Source organism: Pristiophorus japonicus, chromosome 22 (assembly GCF_044704955.1).
Source record: "Pristiophorus japonicus isolate sPriJap1 chromosome 22, sPriJap1.hap1, whole genome shotgun sequence".
Taxonomy (NCBI): Eukaryota; Metazoa; Chordata; class Chondrichthyes; family Pristiophoridae; genus Pristiophorus; species Pristiophorus japonicus.
The window spans coordinates 10,326,187-10,344,303 of NC_091998.1; the positions used below are offsets into that span (position 1 = coordinate 10,326,187).

General features: G+C 46.1%; 1 protein-coding gene across 7 annotated transcripts in view; it reads left to right on the forward strand.

The window, feature by feature from the left end:
* zswim8 (zinc finger, SWIM-type containing 8) overlaps window positions 1-18,117 on the forward strand; it is a 210,207-nt gene that overhangs the window by 68,321 nt on the left and 123,769 nt on the right. For all 7 annotated transcript variants that reach the window (XM_070865612.1, XM_070865607.1, XM_070865608.1 and 4 more), the window contains exon 4: window positions 7,069-7,163. In XM_070865612.1, the coding sequence (XP_070721713.1) occupies window positions 7,069-7,163 (95 nt within the window). The remainder of the gene's footprint in view (window positions 1-7,068; window positions 7,164-18,117) is intronic.

Genomic DNA, 18,117 nt, shown 5'->3' on the forward strand with positions numbered 1-18,117 from the left:
AAACTGCGTTTACAACGAAGATTGGCACCAATAGCGTGCTCTCAACAGTCTTTGGCATGCAAGCCAAATTTCACTGGCTGGAAGCCAAGGCGGTGTGTACACTTCGTTCTGTTGGGGATTCCTGGTTCCAGTGCTTTGGTGTTGATGCCTTACTGCCTTCAAACAAGCACAAAATGACAGCCCTCTAATTTATTAATGTGGCCGATGAGATTAATCCTCATCACTGTAGTTGATGGGTGTAAAGCGTCTTTGAAGAATGCAGATTCCAACTCGTGGCCAAAGAACGGTTTATTGAGCATCAAGTCATGGCCTTTTCCTCATTGTGTTTTTATATTTTGCCCTACTTTTTTCGAGTGAGTTTGATCTATTTCCTGTGTGTGTGTGTGTGTGTGTTGGCGCTATATGTGGAACTGTTTTAATGTATAATGCATAGTTTTGTACTGTAAACACCTCACTTTATTGCTGAGCTCCCCTGTTAGCTCAGTGAACTGAGCATCAAAAAGAAGGAAAGACTTGCATTTATATAGTGCCCTTCACAACCTCAGAACGCTTTCCAGCCAGTGAAGTACTTACGAGGTGTAGTCACAGTTGTAATCTAGGGCAGATGGGGCCTCGGTTTAACGTCTCATCCGAAAGACGGCAGCTCTGACAGTGCAGCACTCCCTCAGCACTGCACTCGGAGTGTCAGCCTAGGTTTTGTGCTCAAGTCTCTGGAGTGGGACTTGAACCCACAACCTTCTGACTTAGCACGATAGTGCTACCAGGTATCGGCACTTATTTCATAAGACCATTAATAGCCAACAAAGAGCATTATACTTGGACCATACAAGGCTTTTGTATATTACATTCAGAGTATTAATTTGGATCCCTGGATATTGAGGATCTGGAGAAGCTGCAGAGGACAGACAGACAGAGAGACCAGATTGACACCTAGCCTTGGGGCTCTTAGTTAAGAGGTTAGTTTCCAAGAAAGAATAAACTTTCACGATCTCGGGATGTCCCGAAGCGCTTTTCAGCCGATGAAGTACTTTTTGAATGCAGTCACTGTTGTAATGTGGGAAACGTGGCAGCCAATTTGCGCATAGCACAAACAACAATGCGATAATGACCCAGATAAATCTGTTTTAGTGATGTTGATTGAGGGATAAATATTGGCCAGGACACCGGGCAGAACTCCCCTGCTCTTCTTCGAAGTAGTTCATAAAAGTCACACGATTTGTGTTTAAGTCGGCCCTCTCTACCCAAAATTCCACCCCCCCAAATTTTATTTTACAGAAAGTAATCCACGGCCCTTGTTTAGGATCAACATTGCTTCTTTGCACCATAATTCCCACCTTCATGTCTACTGACGTTCCCAAATCCATGCTCTCCATTCAGGTGTTTCTCACTATAGGCAGCCTCTTCCTTCCAGCACTTGCTCTCCATTCCCCAACACCGTGATGTTCCAACGGCCACTCTTCCCCCTGACCTCAGTCCAGCTCTTGCTGCTGATTTTAACCCTCCTCATGTAGGAGCAGGAGGAGGCCATTCAGCCCCTCAAGCCTGTTCCTCCATTCAATTAGATCGCGGCTGATCTGTGTCTTAACTCCATCTACCCGCCTTGGATCTGTATCCTTAATACCCTTGCCGAGCCAACATCTAGCCATCTCTGGTTTGGCATCTTCTATTGACCCCCAGCCTGAACAACTGTTTTGTGGAGAGATTCCCAGATTTCCACCACACTTTGTGTGAAGTGCCTGCTGACATCACCCCTGAACGGCCTAGTTGTGAGTTTAAGGCTATGCCCGCTTGGACCGAGGCCCCGTCTGCCCCTCTCAGGTGGACGTAAAAGATCCCATGGCACTATTTCGAAGAAGAACAGGGGACTTATCCCCTGAGGCAGCTGTGGCTCAGTGGGCAGCACCCTCGCCTCTGAGTCAGAAGGTTGTGGGTTCAAGTCCCACTGCAGGGACTTGAGCACAAAAATCTAGGCTGACACTCCCAGTGCAGTACTGAGGGAATGCTGCACTGTCGGAGGTGCCGTCTTTCGGATGAGACGTTAAACCGAGGCCCCACATGCTCTCTCAGGTGGACGTAAAGGATCCCAGGGCACTATTTCGAAGAAGAGCAGGGGAGTTATCCCTGGTGTCCTGGGGCCAATATTTATCCCTCAACCAACATCTCAAACACAGATTATCTGGTCATTTTCACATTGCTGTTTGTGGGAGCTTGCTGTGCGCAAATTGGCGTTTCCTACATTACAACAGTGACTGCACTTCAAAAATACTCCATTGGCTATAAAACGCTTTGGGACGTCCAGTAATCGTGAAAATCTTTCGTTCTTTCTTTAAACATCTCAATTAGATCACCCCTTAATCTTCCATACTCGAGTGAAGCTCCCTATATCTCGCCTATTGGGCTCTCTTCAATCTGACTTTTGGCTGCCTGGCCTGAGGTTTTGAGGGAAGATTGCCATTTAAGTATCACAAGGCGCTAGTTGAACCGAGCAAAGTTTTTAAAAAAAAATTATTCGTTCCTGGGATGTGGGAGTCGTTGTCCAGACTGATGGGGTGGTAATTGGCCGGTTTGGATTTGTCCTTTTTTTGTGGCCGGGACATACCTGGGCAGTTTTCCACATTGTCTGGTAGCTACCAGTGTTGTAGCGGTGACTGGAGCAGCTCGGCTAGAGGCGCGGCTAGCTCTGGAGATCAAGTCCTCAGCACGACAGCCAGGATGTGTTGTCGGGTGGGGGGTCGCAGACATAGCCTTTGTTGTATCCAGTGCGCTCAGCCGCTCCCTGATATCACGAGGAGTGAATCGAATGGGCAGAAGACTGATTTCTGTGATGGTGGGGACCTTGATCAGGATGTGCTGATGTCATGTTGCTGCTGGGTCTCTGCTACACCTCTTGAGGGAAACTTAAGGGACTGTATGACCTTGTGTTATCTGATGGCTTACACCCTTAATTTTATCCCCAAAAGACTACGTTAATGTCTAGCCTGATGTGTATTTATGGTATTATCCAGATTTTGAACAAATTCGGCTTAGCAATTACGTTTTGGGAATGGTGTAGCCCGTTTTACTTTTTGACTGGCAATTTGAGTGAATCTGTGCGCATCATTAGCACAGCACCGAGCGTCTTTGCCGTGCCGTACTTTCTGAGAGAGTGCAATTTGCAAACATTTCCTGTTCTGATCTGATCTAAGCAAGAATAGTTTGAACAGGAAGTGTCACTGAATTACCACAGCACATTGAAGTGGTGTGTTGTGTGTGTCCTATTTTAACATCCTCTGTTTAATAAAGTATCAGTGTTGTACTTCCGTCAAGATTTACTGCATTTATTCATCCTGCATATGCAAATTATGTCACATCTGATTGGGGAAATTGTAAGAGAGAGAAAAAGACTTGCATTTATATAGCGCCTTTCACGACCACCAGACGTCTCAAAGTGCTTTACAGCCAATGAAGTACTTTTCGAATTGTCACTGTTTTAATGTAGGAAACCCTGCAGCCAATTTGCGCACAGCAAGCTCCCACAAATAGCATTGTGATAATGACCAAATAATCTGTTTTTGTTATATTGATTGAGGGATAAATATTGGCCCCAGGACATTGGGGATAACTCCCCTGCTCTTCTTCGAAATAGTGCCGAGGGATCTTTTACGTCCACCTGAGAGAGTAGGCGGGGCCTCGGTTTAACGTCTCATCCGAAAGACGGCACCTCCAACAGTGCGGCACTCCCTCAGCACTGCACTGGGAGTGTCAGCCTGGATTTTTGTGCTCAAGTCCCTGGAGTGTGACTTGAACCCACAACCTTCTGACTCTGAGGCGAGGGTGCTGCCCACTGAGCCACAGCTGACAAATGGTCATGGGTCAGGCAGCATCTTGTCGAGAGAGAAAAACATAAGAACATAAGAAATAGGAGCAGAAGTCAGCCATATGGCCCCTCGAGCCTGCTCTGCCATTCAATAAGATCATGACTGATCTGATCATGGACTCAGCTCCACTTCCCTGCCCGCTCCCCATAACCCCTTATCGTTTAAGAAACTGTCTATTTCTGTCTTAAATTTATTCAATGTCCCAGCTTCCACAGCTCTCTGAGGCAGCAAATTCCACAGATTTACAACCCTCTGAGGGAAGAAGTTTCTCCTCATCTCAGTTCTAAATGGGCGGCCTCTTATTCTAAGATCATGCCCTCTAGTTCTAGTCTCACCCATCAGTGGAAACATCCTCTCTGCATCCACCTTGTCAAGCCCCCTCATAATCTTATACGTTTCGATAAGATCACCTCTCATTCTTCTGAATTCCAATGAGTAGAGGCCCAACTTACTCAATCTTTCCTCATAAGTCAACCCCCTCATCCCTGGAATCAGCCTAGTGAACCTTCCCTGAACTGCCTCCAAAGCAAGTATATCCTTTCGTAACTCTGCGAGCAGTTTTGGTTTCCATATTTAACGTTTCAGCTGGTCGGTCCTTCGTTAGAACTGCCTATTCAATTCCCATCGCAGTTTGGATAAAACTGAGAATTGTTCCCTCAAAAGGCAAATTGCTGTTTATTTAGTGCTTTTATCATGTCTATCTTTCAAGTACAGTGAATTACTTTGAAGTACAAAGACTGTTGTAATTCATGTAAATGCAGTGGGCACTTTGCAGACAGCGAGCTCTCTCAAGCAAGAGTGAAGTGGGTGATCAGTCAATCTGGTCTTGGTTGAGTAATGAATGTTGGTCAGGGCAGCAGGAGAACTCCCTGCTTCTTGTATTGTAATGCCCATTATGAGATTTCTGTGAATTATCATAGTACTCTTGGCGAGTTTTTCATCACGCGTTTCAGGAGAGGGTCATTCCCTCCAGAAACTCCCTTGTGATAGTTCAACAATCCAAGCTAACTAGTTTATCCTGCACTGCCTGTTGACATCTTTGCACACATTGAATCATAATCATAGAAATTTACAGCACAGAAGGAGGCCATTTCGGTCCATTGTGTCGGCTGGAAAAGAGCTACCTGGCCTAATCCCACTTTCCAGCTCTTGGTCCGTAGCCCTGAAGGTTACGACGCTTCAAGTGCTCATCCAAGTATTTTATAAATGCAATGAGGGTTTCTGCCTCTGTTACCCTTTCAGGCAGCGAGTTCCAGACCCCCACCACCCTCTGGGAGAAAAAAGTTCTCCTCGACTCCCCTCTAATCCTTCTACCAATTACTTAAAATCTATGCCCCCTGGTTATTGACCCCTCTGCTTAGGGAAATAGGTCCTTTTTAATTAGGGCGTTAATGATATCAGGTAGGTTCTGATGCAGTTAATTTGGGAATGTAAGCGGTGACAGCATTGAGGGGTAGACAACACCAGGTCAGGAGTCTCGCTGGTGTTGAAGGATGTTTCTGTATCTTATGTTAGCTCGTCTCCAAGGTAAATATCCCCAGCCCCTCCTTGTAGCTCATGGCAGGAGTAGGCTATTCGGCCCTTAGCCTGCTCCGCCATTCAATCAGATCATGGCTGATCATCTACCTTAATTACACTTTCCTGCACTATCCCCATTTCCCTTGATTCCCTTAATATCCAAAAATCTATCGATCCCAGCCTTGCATATACTCAACGACTGAGCATCCACAGCCCTCTGGGGCAGAGAATTCCAAAGATTCGCAGCATTTTTGAGTGAAGAAATTTCTCCTCATCTCAGCCCTAAATGGCCGATTCTGAGACTGTGACCCCTGGTTCTAGACTCCCCAGCCAGGGAAAAATCCTCCCTGCATCTACCTTGTCAAGCCCTGTAAGAATTTTGCACGTTTCAATGAGATTACCTCTCATTCTTCCAAACTCTAGGGAATATAGGCCTAGTCTACTCAATCTCTCCTCATAGGACAACCTCTCATCCCAGGAGTCAGTCTGGTGAATTGGGTACATTGGGTTGTGTGGCTTGGTTGTCCTTGCACTGGCAGGAATCCACCCAGTCAGTGGTACTGGAATGTGGGCTCATTATCATTAACATAAGAACATAAGAAATAGGAGCAGGAGTCGACCATTTGGCCCCCTCGAGCCTACTCCGCCATTCAATAAGATCATGGCTGATCTGATCATGGACTCAGCTCCACTTCCCTGCCCGCTCCCCATAACCCTTGACTCCCTTATCGCTCAAAAATCTGTCTATCTCCGCCTTAAATATATTCAATGACCCAGCCTCCACAGCTCTCTGTGGCAGAGAATTCCACAGATTTACAACCCTCTGAGAAAAGAAATTTCTCCTCATCTCAGTTTTAAATGGCCGGCCCCTTATTTTGAGACTATGTCCCTTAGTTTTAGTTTCCCCTATGAGTGGAAATATCCTCTCTGCATCTATCTTGTCTACGCCCCCTCATTATCTTGTATGTTTCGATAAGATCACCTCTTTCTTCTGAACTCCAATGAGTATAGGCCCAACCTACTCAACCTATCTTCATAAGTCAACCTCCTCATCTACAGAATCAACCTGAGTTAATTGCGGCCATCCTTGTCCGTATTGGGTTTGTGGCTGCTGTTCACCTGCTTCTTGGCCTGGAATGTAGTGTGGGGACGTTGGACAATAAATTGTAAAGTTCATCGGACAGGGGAAATGTCTTTTAAAATTCAAATGATGGGGATAGAACTTCAGAAATTTGAATAGGCAAATTTTCACGGCACAAATACCAAACGTGCAGTGCCTAATGTAGAGAAGATGTTTCCATCTTGTGGAGGAACCCAAAACCCGGGGCCATAAATATAAGACGGTCACTAATAAATCCACTGGGGAATTCAAGGAACGCTCCTTTACCCAGAGAGTGGTGAGAATGTAGAACTTGCTATCCCATGCAGTGGTTGAGGCAAATAGCAGAGATGCGTTTAAGGGGAAGCGAGATGAACACATGAGGGAGAAGAGAATAGAGGGATATGGTGATGGGGTGAGATGACGAGGGGTGGGAGGAGGCTGGTGTGGAGCATAAACCCCGGCACGGACCCGTTGGGCCGAATGGCCTGTTTTGGTGCGGTAGATTCTATGGAATTGTGTGTGCTGTATTTCCCACCAGTCCCTTACTTCAGTTGGTGCAACTTAACGACATGTCTCTGATCTTGCCCTCAGGTTGTACTCGTGCCTGGCTAACGGCAGTGCAGACGAATTCCAACGAGGAGAGCAACTGTTCAGAGTGCGGGCAGTGAAAGATCCATTGCAGATCGGTAAGCTGGGACCAAAACGTGATTCTCTCGTTAAAATGTCACATCTCATTCGGGGCCCAAAGAGGCGAGGGCCCAAGGGCAGCACGGGCCCAGCCCACACTGTGCGATATGTGTGCGCACTAGGTCCATGCAGCAGAGCTGGTCTCCAGTCGTCCTGGTTAACCCTTGCCACTGGACCAAGACCCAGCTCTGTCAAGCCCGTGTGGTGGCTGGTGTGCAACGGCCACCCCAGGTTTTAAAAAAAAAAAATCCACGCACAGGCATCGTCCACCCTTCAGGATGTAGTTCGGGACCTAGAATGTCCGGTCCCTCATTGAAACACCTGTGAACTCACCCACTTTGCTATGGATGCGGACCATCCTCGACACGAGGGGCTGCCTAATACTAATACTAATCTCATAATGGGCCATTCTTGCTTATTCACCGTACAAGGATTTTGGAAGGTGGCTAACTGGGTTATTAAAAGTTATTTCCTTTCCCGCCTTTTTTTCTCGCCCGTCTCAACATTTAACTTGATTCACCCCTGTGCTCGCTGACCTACATTGGCTTCCGTTTAAGCAACGCCTCAGTTTCAAAATTCTCATCCTTGTTTTCAAATCTTTCCATGGCCTCGCCCCTCCCTATCTCTGTAATCTCCTCCAGCCCTGCGCCCCCCCCCCCGAGATGTCTGCGCTCTTCTAATTCTGCCCTCTTGAGCATCCCTGATTATAATCGCTCAACCATTGGTGGCCGTGCCTTCTGTTGCCAAGGCCCCAAGCTCTGGAACTCCCTGCCTAAACCTCTCCGCCTCTCTTTCCTCCTTCAAGACGCTCCTTAAAACCTACCTCTTTGACCAAGCTTTTGGTCATCTGCCCTAATTTCTCCTCTGTCAAAAACTTTGTTTTATAACGCTCCTCTGAAGCCCCTTTGGGGCGTGTTAAAGGTGCTATATAAATACAAGTTGGCTTTAGATTGCCTAGGCTAGAATGTGAGTTCAGTGAATGCGGGGGAGGGTGCTGAGGAACGGCAAGCCCTGATTGGACAGCATGCGTGAACTAACTCAGCCATGCCCAGCTCGATGGCCATTTATATCTGTTCTGGACATCGGTGAGTGGTAGCTATTACCATGGCAACCAGCCATGGATTGCTACGATACATTCTATAGTTCTGCATTGCAAAACCTTGAATGCACAGTAACAAAATATTGGTGAAATCTGTTGGACCAAAATTTGCATGCCTCCAAAACACACACAGTTTCCAAATTGGCAATACAGAGAAATAGGAACATGAGAACAGGAGTAAGCCATTTAGCCCCTCGAGCCTGTTCCGGCATGTTGCCGAGTAAGCTACAAACACTATTGCACAAAAGCAAAATACTGCAGATGCTGGAAATTTGAAATAAAAGCAGAAAATGCTGGAAATACTCAGCAGGTCAGGCAGCATCTGTGGAGCGAGAATCCGAGTTAACGTTCAAGGTCGACGACCCTTCGTCAGAACTGGAAAAAGTTAGTGATGTAACAGGTTTTTAAGCAAGTGCCAGGGCAGGGAAAGGGGTAGGGGAGGAGAGGAGAGAACAAAAGGGAAGTTCTGTGATGGAGGGAAGGCAGGAGAGATTAGAGAGGCAAAAGGGACGATGGCGCAGGGCAAAAGGAGATGGTAATGGGACAAGTTAAGATGATTTCCCATTTACTCCCTATCTAGACTCATCTTTTGTTCCTTAACTTGTCCCATTACCATCTCCTTTTGCCTCGCACCATCATCCCTTTTGTCTCTCTAATCTCTCCTGCCTTCCACCCTATCACAGACCTTCCCTTTGTTTTTTCCTCCCCTTCCCGTTTACCCTGCCCTCTACACTCACTTAAAACCTGTGGCATCTCTAACTTTTTCCAGTTCTGACGAAGAGCCATCAACCTGAAACGTTAACTCTCTCTCTCTCTCTCTCTCTCTCTCTCTCTCTCTCTCCACAGAGGCTGCCTGACCTGCTGAGTGTTTCCAGCATTTTCTGGTCTTATTTTCTATTATAATAATAATAATACATTTATTGGTATGTTGTACATCATTGGTGATTGGCCTTTAATGAAGATGGAGGCCACGCGTATTGAGGCAATCTTTGTAAAAGATTATAAATCAACCGAAGTGTTGGGAGGCAGTTCAGAGAAGGTTCACTCGGTTGATTCCGGAGATGAAGGGGTTGTCTTATGAAGAAAGGTTGAGCAGGTTGGGCCTGTACTCATTGGAGTTTAGAAGAATGAGAGGTGATCTTATTGAAATGTACAAGATGCTGAGGGGGCTTGACAGGGTAGATGCAGAGAGGATGTTTCCCCTTGTGGGGGAATCTAGAACTAGGGGGCAGAGTTTCAGAATACGGGGTCGCCCATTTCTTCTCTGAGGGTCGTGAACCTTTAGAATTCTCTGCCCCAGAGAGCTGTGGAGACTGGGTCATTGAATATATTTACGGTGGAGATGGACAGATTTTTGAACGATAAGGGAGTCAAAGGTTATGGGGCGCGGGCGGGGAAGTGGAGCTGAGTCCATGATCGGATCAGCCATGATCTTATTGAATGGCGGAGCAGGCTCGAGGGGCCGAATGGCTGACTCCTGCTCCTATTTCTTAAGTTGGTATGAAGCAAGTTTATTGTAAATGAATCTTGTCTGCTCTCTGGTTCCGGAGTCACGAGCAGGAGGAACTTGTTTCAGATGGCACTGACCAGCCTCCAGTACCTTGGCCTAAGTGGCCATATGTGAGGACCAGCACACGAGAGTCGGCAGGCTATTCGGCTGTGGGACCTTCACCTTGGCCGGAGCTGCCCATATTGTGAAGTGGCTGAAGAAAAGCAGTAGAAGTCTGGAAGAAAGTTTGACATTACACAGTTCGGGGACGAGTGTAATAAATGGGTGAATATTAGCGGGGAAAAAAATCTCATGTTTGAAGCATTTGTGAAACGAGGAGACTTGAGGCTGAGAGACGTCCCACTATTGAGCAGAAGAAATCTGTTTTAAATGTGTAGTTTGTGATTACTTTTTGGCTCAACTCCTAAAATTTCTGCTTGGCATGGAAGATTTTGCTTGTCGTGTATCACAGAAACTACGAGAAATATTACAAGGCGATAAGCATTGTTTGGATAGAACATTTGATAATGAAATTAGTGCCTGAAGTATGTTGGGCTTTGTGTAGCTTATCGTGATGGCTTATTTAGCAATGGGGTGTGACTTAAGAATAAGTTTAAAATGTTGGATCCTCGACAAGATTTGGAACTTTTTCCTACATTTAACAACATTTGCAACAGTGACTACACTTCAAAAGTACTTCATTCACTGGGTCAAAATCCTGGAACTCCCTCCCTAACACGTTCACCACACGGACTGCAGCGGTTCAAGAAGGCGGCTCATCACCACCTTCTCGAAGGCGGTCAGGGAATGGGCAATAAATGCCGGCCTTGCCAGCGACACCCACATCCCAGGAATGAATAAAAAGCGCTTTGGGACGTCCTGTGGTTGTGAAAGGCGCTAACTAAATGCAAGGTCTTTGGTTTGTTCTTTTTAAATATGTTCACACCGACATTGTTCAATCCAGATTTACAGCTTGCATTGCTATAGCACCTTATCACATCCTATGGCCAGCCTGAAGGGCTTTACACCCAAAGGATTACTTTCAAAGTTCAGTCAATATTGTTGTTTGGCAAATATAGCAGCAAATTTGCATAAAGCAAGGTCCCACAAACAGCGAATGAACAAATCAGTTGTGATGGTTTATTTAGCAAAGCAACTTCTTCATGCTCTCTGGAATAAATTAAAAAGTGGGATCCTTTGATGAGATTTGGCTTGGACACTGGGAGTACTCCCTGATCTTTGAACAGTGCCGAGAGATCTTTTATGTCCATCTCAGCAAGCAAACAGTGCCTCGGTTTTAATTTTCATCCAAAAGATAGCACCTCCAGCAATGCAGCACTCCCTCAGGGTTGCACTGATAGCGACTGTGATTATGTTACTCCAAGTCCACAGTGGTATCTAGAACTCTTTAGATTTTTCCCTTGACATTGCAAAATGTTGGTAATTCTTTTGGTGTTGAATCCTATTTCCAGTAGTTTCAGTGCAACTAGATTTGACTTTGAGACATTTCTGTCTCTTCTGTCTGTTTTTCTCTCTCTCTCTCTCTCTCTCTCTCTCTCTCTCTCTCTCCTCTCTTTCTTTCCTCTCTCTCTCTCTCTCTCTCTCTTTCTTTCTCTCTCTCTCTCTCTCTCTCCTCTCTCTTTCTTCTCTCTCTCTTTCTTCTCTCTCTTTCTTCTCTCTCTCTCTCTCTCCTCTTTTCTTTCTTTCTTTTTTCCTTCCACATCCATAGCACTTGCAGCACAGAAACAGGACATTGGGCCCAACAGGTCCGTGCCGGTGTTTATGCTCCATACCAGCCTCCTCCCACTCTGCGTCATCTCACCCTATCACCATATTCTTCTATTCCTTTCTCCCTCGTGTATTTTTCTAGCTTCCCCTTAAATGCATCAAATGCAAGGACTGCTGTCAATTGTACTTTGTGTGATATTCATTAACACTGTGGTACAGAAGAGGAGGCCATTCGGCCCATTGAGTCTAGATTTCTGTCAGGCGAGGGTATTGAGGGTTATGGAACCAAGGCGGGTAAATGGAGTTAAGATACAGATCAGCCTTGATTTAATTGAATGGCGGAACAGGCTTGAGGGGCTGAATGGCCTCCTCCCTGTTATTAATGAGAGTATGTATCAAGCTAATGGGTTTCGTTTCCCAGGCATGTTAATATGAAGAGTCTTCAGGGGAAATATATTCTTTCAGCATGCATTGGAGTGTGACTTCTACAAATAAGGCTCACTCTCAGCAACTGTTAACACACCAATCCTTCACTGAGGCGCTGTATTTCAATGAACACTTCTGATTAGTTCATTTTCAGCATCAGTGAAAAGTAATGGTTACAGTATCCTGAGTTCCATGGGTTGGGGAATTACCATTATAATGTAGAGATATTGGATTTAAGCATACAGTTCTGATGACTTCCTGTAATGCCCATTTTCCAGTCACCAGACAGTAAGTTTTTTTTTTATTCGTTCAAGGGATGTGGGCGTTGTTGGCAAGGCCGGCATTTATTGCCCATCCCTAACCGCCCTTGAGAAGGGGGTGGTGAGCCACCATCTTGAACCGCTGCGGTCCGTGTGGTGAAGGTGCTCCCACAGTGCTGTTAGGGAGGGAGTTCCAGGATTTTGACTCAGCGACGACGAAGGAACGGCCGATATATTTCCAAGTCAGGATGGTGTGTGACTTGGGGGGAGAATGTGGAGGTGCCTGCTGCCCTTGTCCTTCTAGGTGGTAGAGGTTGCGGGTTTGGGAGGTGCTGCCTAAGAAGCCTTGGCGAGTTGCTGCAGTGCATCTTGTAGCTATTTGGACAGTGACCAAGCTTTTGCTCACAAGTGGTAGGTTTTTAGGTGCGTCTTAAAGGAGGAGTGAGGCTGAGGGAGGAAATTCCAGAGTTTGGGACCCAGGCAGCTGGAGGCACGGCCACCGATGGAGCGATGAAAATCGGTGATGCTCAAGAGGCCAGAATGGAGGAGCGCAGATATCTCGGGGGCGGGGGAGGGTGGGGGAGTGGTTTGGGGAAATGTGGGACTGGAGGAGATTACAGAGATAGGGAGGGGCGAGGCCATGGAGGGATTTGAAAACAAAATTGAGAATTTTAAAATTGAAGCATTGCCGGACCGGGAGCCAACGTAGGTCAGCGAGTGCAGGAGCACAGGACTAACCCACGGAGACTTTCGCATTCATAATCTGTCTCTCGTGCCTTCCCTGCTGCCTCTTCCGGGCCCACTACCCTAATGGTCTGACTCAGACCATGTCCTTGATACATACCGCGCTGTAAGCGGAAACCCGTCTCCTAACCATGCAGCTAAATAGTAAAATTGATTGTCTCGGCCAACTGGGTTGTTTATGATTTAAATTTGGAAGCAAAATGTTTCTAAATTAAGCTGTAAATGAATTTTCCCTTCGGGAAGTTGCAGACTGTATATGTAAATTTCATGATCTACGGTTTCTGGAGCGCTGACTTATTTTCAGCGGTTTCCCCAAGTGGAAAGGACGCTGAGCCAATTTTTATATTGCGAATTTAAGTGGTCAGATAATCCAATTGGAGGAAGCCTTGGCTGGTTGCCACATAAAGAATTGAATATGATTGAAGACTTGCTTCAAGCAATGCTGTCCCACTCCACTTTTTAGAAGCCTGTTGCGTCTTGAATCAAGGAATGATGCTGGTTAGTCAAATGTGATTGCATAATGCTAATTTACAAGTGAAATAAAGGGTACCACACCTTGGGTAGGATCGATCGCCCTTGGAGGGAGTGCAGGGTAGGTTTACCAGAAAGATACCTGGACTACAGGGGTGAAATTACGAGGCGAGATTACGCAAACTAGAGTTGTATTCACTGGAATCTAAAGAAAGACTTGGATTTATATAGCACCTTTCACGACCACCGGACGTCTCAAAACACTATAAGAACATGGGAAATTGGAGCAGGAGTTGGCCATTTGGTCAGCATTCAATCAGATCATGGCTGATCTGATCTTCTATCTCAACTCCACTTCCCTGAAGAAAGATTGAGCAGGTTCGATGTTGGGGAAGTCCAGAACCAGGGATTACAGTCTAAAGGATAAGGGGTAAGCCATATAGAACCGAAATGAGGAGAAACTTCTTTACTCAGAGAATTGTGAACCTGTGGAATGCTCTACCACAGAAAGTTGTTGAGGCCAGTTCGTTAGATATATTCAAAATGGAGTTAGATGTGGCCCTTACGGCGAAAGGGATCAGGGGGTGTGGAGAGAAGGCAGGAGTGAGGTACTGAGGTTGCATGATCAGTCATGATCATATTGAATGGTGGTGCGGGCTCGAAGGGCCGAATGGCCTGCTCCTGCACCTATTTTCTATGTTTCTATGTTTACAGCCAATTTAGACAGTTGAGGGGTGATCTGATTGAAGTTTTCAAGATTTTAAGGGTAGCTGGGGGGGGAAACTGTTCCCACTGGTTGGGGAGGCTAGGACTAGGGGGCAGAATCAGGAGTGAAGTTAGGAAACAACAACAACTTGCATTTATATAGCCCCCTTAACATAGTGAAACGTCCCAAGGTGCTTCACAGGAGTATTTCTACACACAAAGGATGGTAGAAGTTTGGAACTCTTTTCCGCCAACAGCAGTTGATGCTCGATCAATTAATTTTAAATCTGAGATTGATAGATTTTTGTTACCCAAAGGTATTAAGGGATATGGGCCTAAGGCGGGTATAGGGAGTTAGGTCGCAGATCAGCCATGATCTCATTGAATGGCGGAACAGGCTCGACGGGCTAAATGGGCTCCTCCTGTTCCTATGTTCCTAAATATTATGAATTCACAGAGCAGTTGACATTTTATTCTGCCTTTCTTGTAGTTCCTTTGGATGTACAATGCTGTGCAGGGCCTTTCTGTAAAGGAAACCATATTCGATTATTTCTCATTGACTTTTCCTCCCACGAGCGTTCAGATTGAAGATCCATCATTGCCCCATTGAGGGGTAAGAGGGATTTATGGGCCATGATCTTTGTTCAGGGACAGGCTCTCCCCACACCCAACAGTAAAAGGCCTTTTCATTGGTAGTGTGGTGGCACAGATTTTGAGGAGGTCCAACAAAAATTGACCTGCCGCATGACTATATAGCGAGGGTCCTTACCGCATGAGCTTGTTAAATCAGCGTCCTTGTACATACCTGGATGACCTGAGTGTCCCTTCACAGGTAACTGGTACGTCCGAAAAACTCTCTTGTGCTTCTTACTTCCGATTCACTTTGGTTGCGATACACTCATTCAGCACTAGTAATTTTTAATCTGCAATCTCCTTAATGGTTATTGTCAACTATTATGCTTTTAGTCAAATTGATATTTTAAAGAAACAGAGACTGCATTTATCATGGGTATTGTAACAGAGTCTTATGAAGATTGTCTTCTGAAGAAAGGTTGAGCAGATTGGGCCTATATTCATTGGAGTTTAGAAGAATGGGAGGTGATCTTATTGAAACGTGTAATATTCTGAGGGGGCTTGACAGGGTAGATGCAGAGAGGATGTTTTCCCTTGTGGGGGAATCTAGAGCTAGCGGGCATCGTTTTAGAATAAAGTGGTCGCCCATTTAAAACAGAAATGAGGAGGAATTTCTTCTCTGATGGTCGTGAGTCTTTGTAATTCTCTACCCCAGAGAGCTGGGTCGTTGAATATATTTTACTGTGGAGATAGACAGATTTTTGAGCAACAGGGGAGTGAAGGATTATGGGGAGCGGGCAGGGAAGCGGAGTTGAGGCCAGAATCAGATCGGCCATGATCTTAGTGAATAGCGGAGCAGGCTCGAGGGGCCAAATGGCCGACTCATGCTCCTATTTCTTATGTAGTTGTTATGTTACTGGAATAGTAATCCAGAGAGCACGAGTTCAAATCCCACCATGGCCGATTGAGAATTTGAATTCAATTTAAATAAAAAAAATGCAAGGAAGAATCCGGAAATAAAAAGCTGGTACCAGTAAACATGAGAGTGAAGCGCTTGGATTGTCATAAAAACTCAACTGGTTCACTCATGTCCTCTTTAGGGAAGGAAACTTGCCATCCTTACCTGGTCTGGCCTATATGTGACTCCAGTTCTGCATAATTATGGTGACTCCCCCACTATCGACATCCTGGGAGCTCACCATTGACCAGAAACTTAACCGGACCAACATCATAAATACTGTGGCTGCAAGAGCAGGTCAGAGGCTGGGTATTCTGCAGCGAGTGACTCACCTCCTGACTCCCCAAAGCCTTTCCACCATCTACAAGGCACAAGTCAGGAGTGCGGTGGAATAGTCTCCACTTGCCTGGATGAGTGCAGCTCCAACAACACTCAAGAAGCTCGACACCATCCAGGACAAAGCAGCCGCTTGATTGGCACCCCATCCACCAGCTTAAACATTCACTCCCTCCACCACCGGCGCACTGTGGCTGCAGCGTATGGAAACGGCCCAAATTATGTTTTCTTTTTGGTATTGTTAGCACATGGTTAAACCTCCCTGTGTTGGGGAGAAGCACCAACCTTCTGCCTAGACCTTTTCTGATGGCTCTTCTCAAGGGTTCTTCGGCAGCACCTCCCAAACCCGCGACTTGTACCACCTAGAAGGGCAAGGGCGGCAGGCGCATGGATAAACACCACCACCTACAAGTACCCCACCACCCTGACTTGGAAATATATCGGCCGTTTCTTCATCGTCGCTGGGTCACAATCCTGGAACTCCCTCCCTAACAGCACTGTGGGAGCACCTTCACCACACGGGACTGCAGCGGTTCAAGAAGGTGGCTCACCACCACCTTGTCAAGGGCGATTAGGGATGGGCAATAAATGCCGGCCTCGCCAGCGACGCCCATATCCCGGAACGAATGAACAAAAAAATTGCTGATGTCAAGACTTGCTATGCGTGCGAGTTGTGAACATAAACTCAGGTCTTACTCCATGGTGTACGCTGCAATAATGCTATGCTCTGGTGATCTTATTACTCAACACCGTAACATTTAATTCCTACAGCTGCCCACTCAAATGCAATTGGCCAACAAGCATCTTTCATAGCTCTCAAATTGTACATTGTTAAATTGGCTGTACAATACTGAAGTGTGGACTGGAGAAAGAATGTTGGTCTATCTTTAAACTGGGCATTGTTGCATGCCCTTCACAAAAATGTCTAAACAACCTCCAGAATGTTGTCACTGGTGTGCTGGAATAAACGGCTACAGTGTAGAGAGGCCACACTGTTAGGCACAGTGTATTAGAACACAAGGACACAATGGAGGCACTTAGGAATGAAGTTAACAGTTGTCGCAGAATGTCCTCTTTCAGTCCATAGTAGTAAAACTAGTGAGAGTTTGCACCAAGCATCTTGTATTAACTGGGAAAGCCTTTCATTAACCAGAACACTTATTTGTGAGGTGTATAGCAGGGTAATATGTGAGGTATGTAACAGGGTAATATGTGGGGTATGTAACAGGGTAATATGTGGGGTATGTAACAGGGTAATATGTGGGGTATGTAACAGGGTAATATGTGGGGTATGTAACAGGGTAATATTTCTTCTTTCATGGTCGTGATTCTTTGGAATTCTCTGCCCCAGAGAGCTGTAGAGGCTGGGTCATTGAATATATTTATGGTGGAGATAGACAGATTTTTGAATGATAAGGGGAGCAGGTGGGGAAGTGGAGCTGAGTCCATGATCAGATCAGCCATGATCTTATTGAATGGCGGAGCAGGCTCGAGGGGCCGAATGGCCTACACCTCCTATTTCTTATGTTCTTATGTGGGGAATGTAACTGGGTGATATGACTATTATAGACTAAGATGAAGAATTTCACCGGTTTAATATGATTCACCTTTCATGTTAAGAGCGCATGCCGAAAATATCCATTGCCAAAGAATTTGAGTCCGGGTGAAGAAGCCAAGAACATTTCGGCCTATGTGGCTACAAACATCCAGCTCCTAAAGATAGTGCAGTCCTCTCCCTTGGCCTTTTGTTTTTATTTCATTACTCGTCCTCACTTCCAAACCCTCCGTGGCCTTGTTCCTCCCTAGCTCTGGAAGCTTCTCCAGTGTCCTATGTCTGGGCACATACCCTCTGCTCTTCCAACTCGAGTGTACTGGGCATCTTCATTTTCTTTCTCGCCCCGCTAAACCCCCTGGGCTGTCCTGCCGCAGCTTGATGTGGATACTGAATCGTTGAGTATATTGAAGGCTGAGATCGATAGATTTTTGGGGTCTAGGGGAATCGAGGGATATGGAGATTGGGCAAGTTGAAGTTGGTGATCAGCCACGATCTTATTGAATGGCGGAGCAGGCTCGAGGGGCCCTAGGGCCTACTCCTGCTCCTATTTCTTATGTTCTTAAAATGTTCTTTCATCCAGGCTCCGAATCAGGCTGTGAATAGCATCCC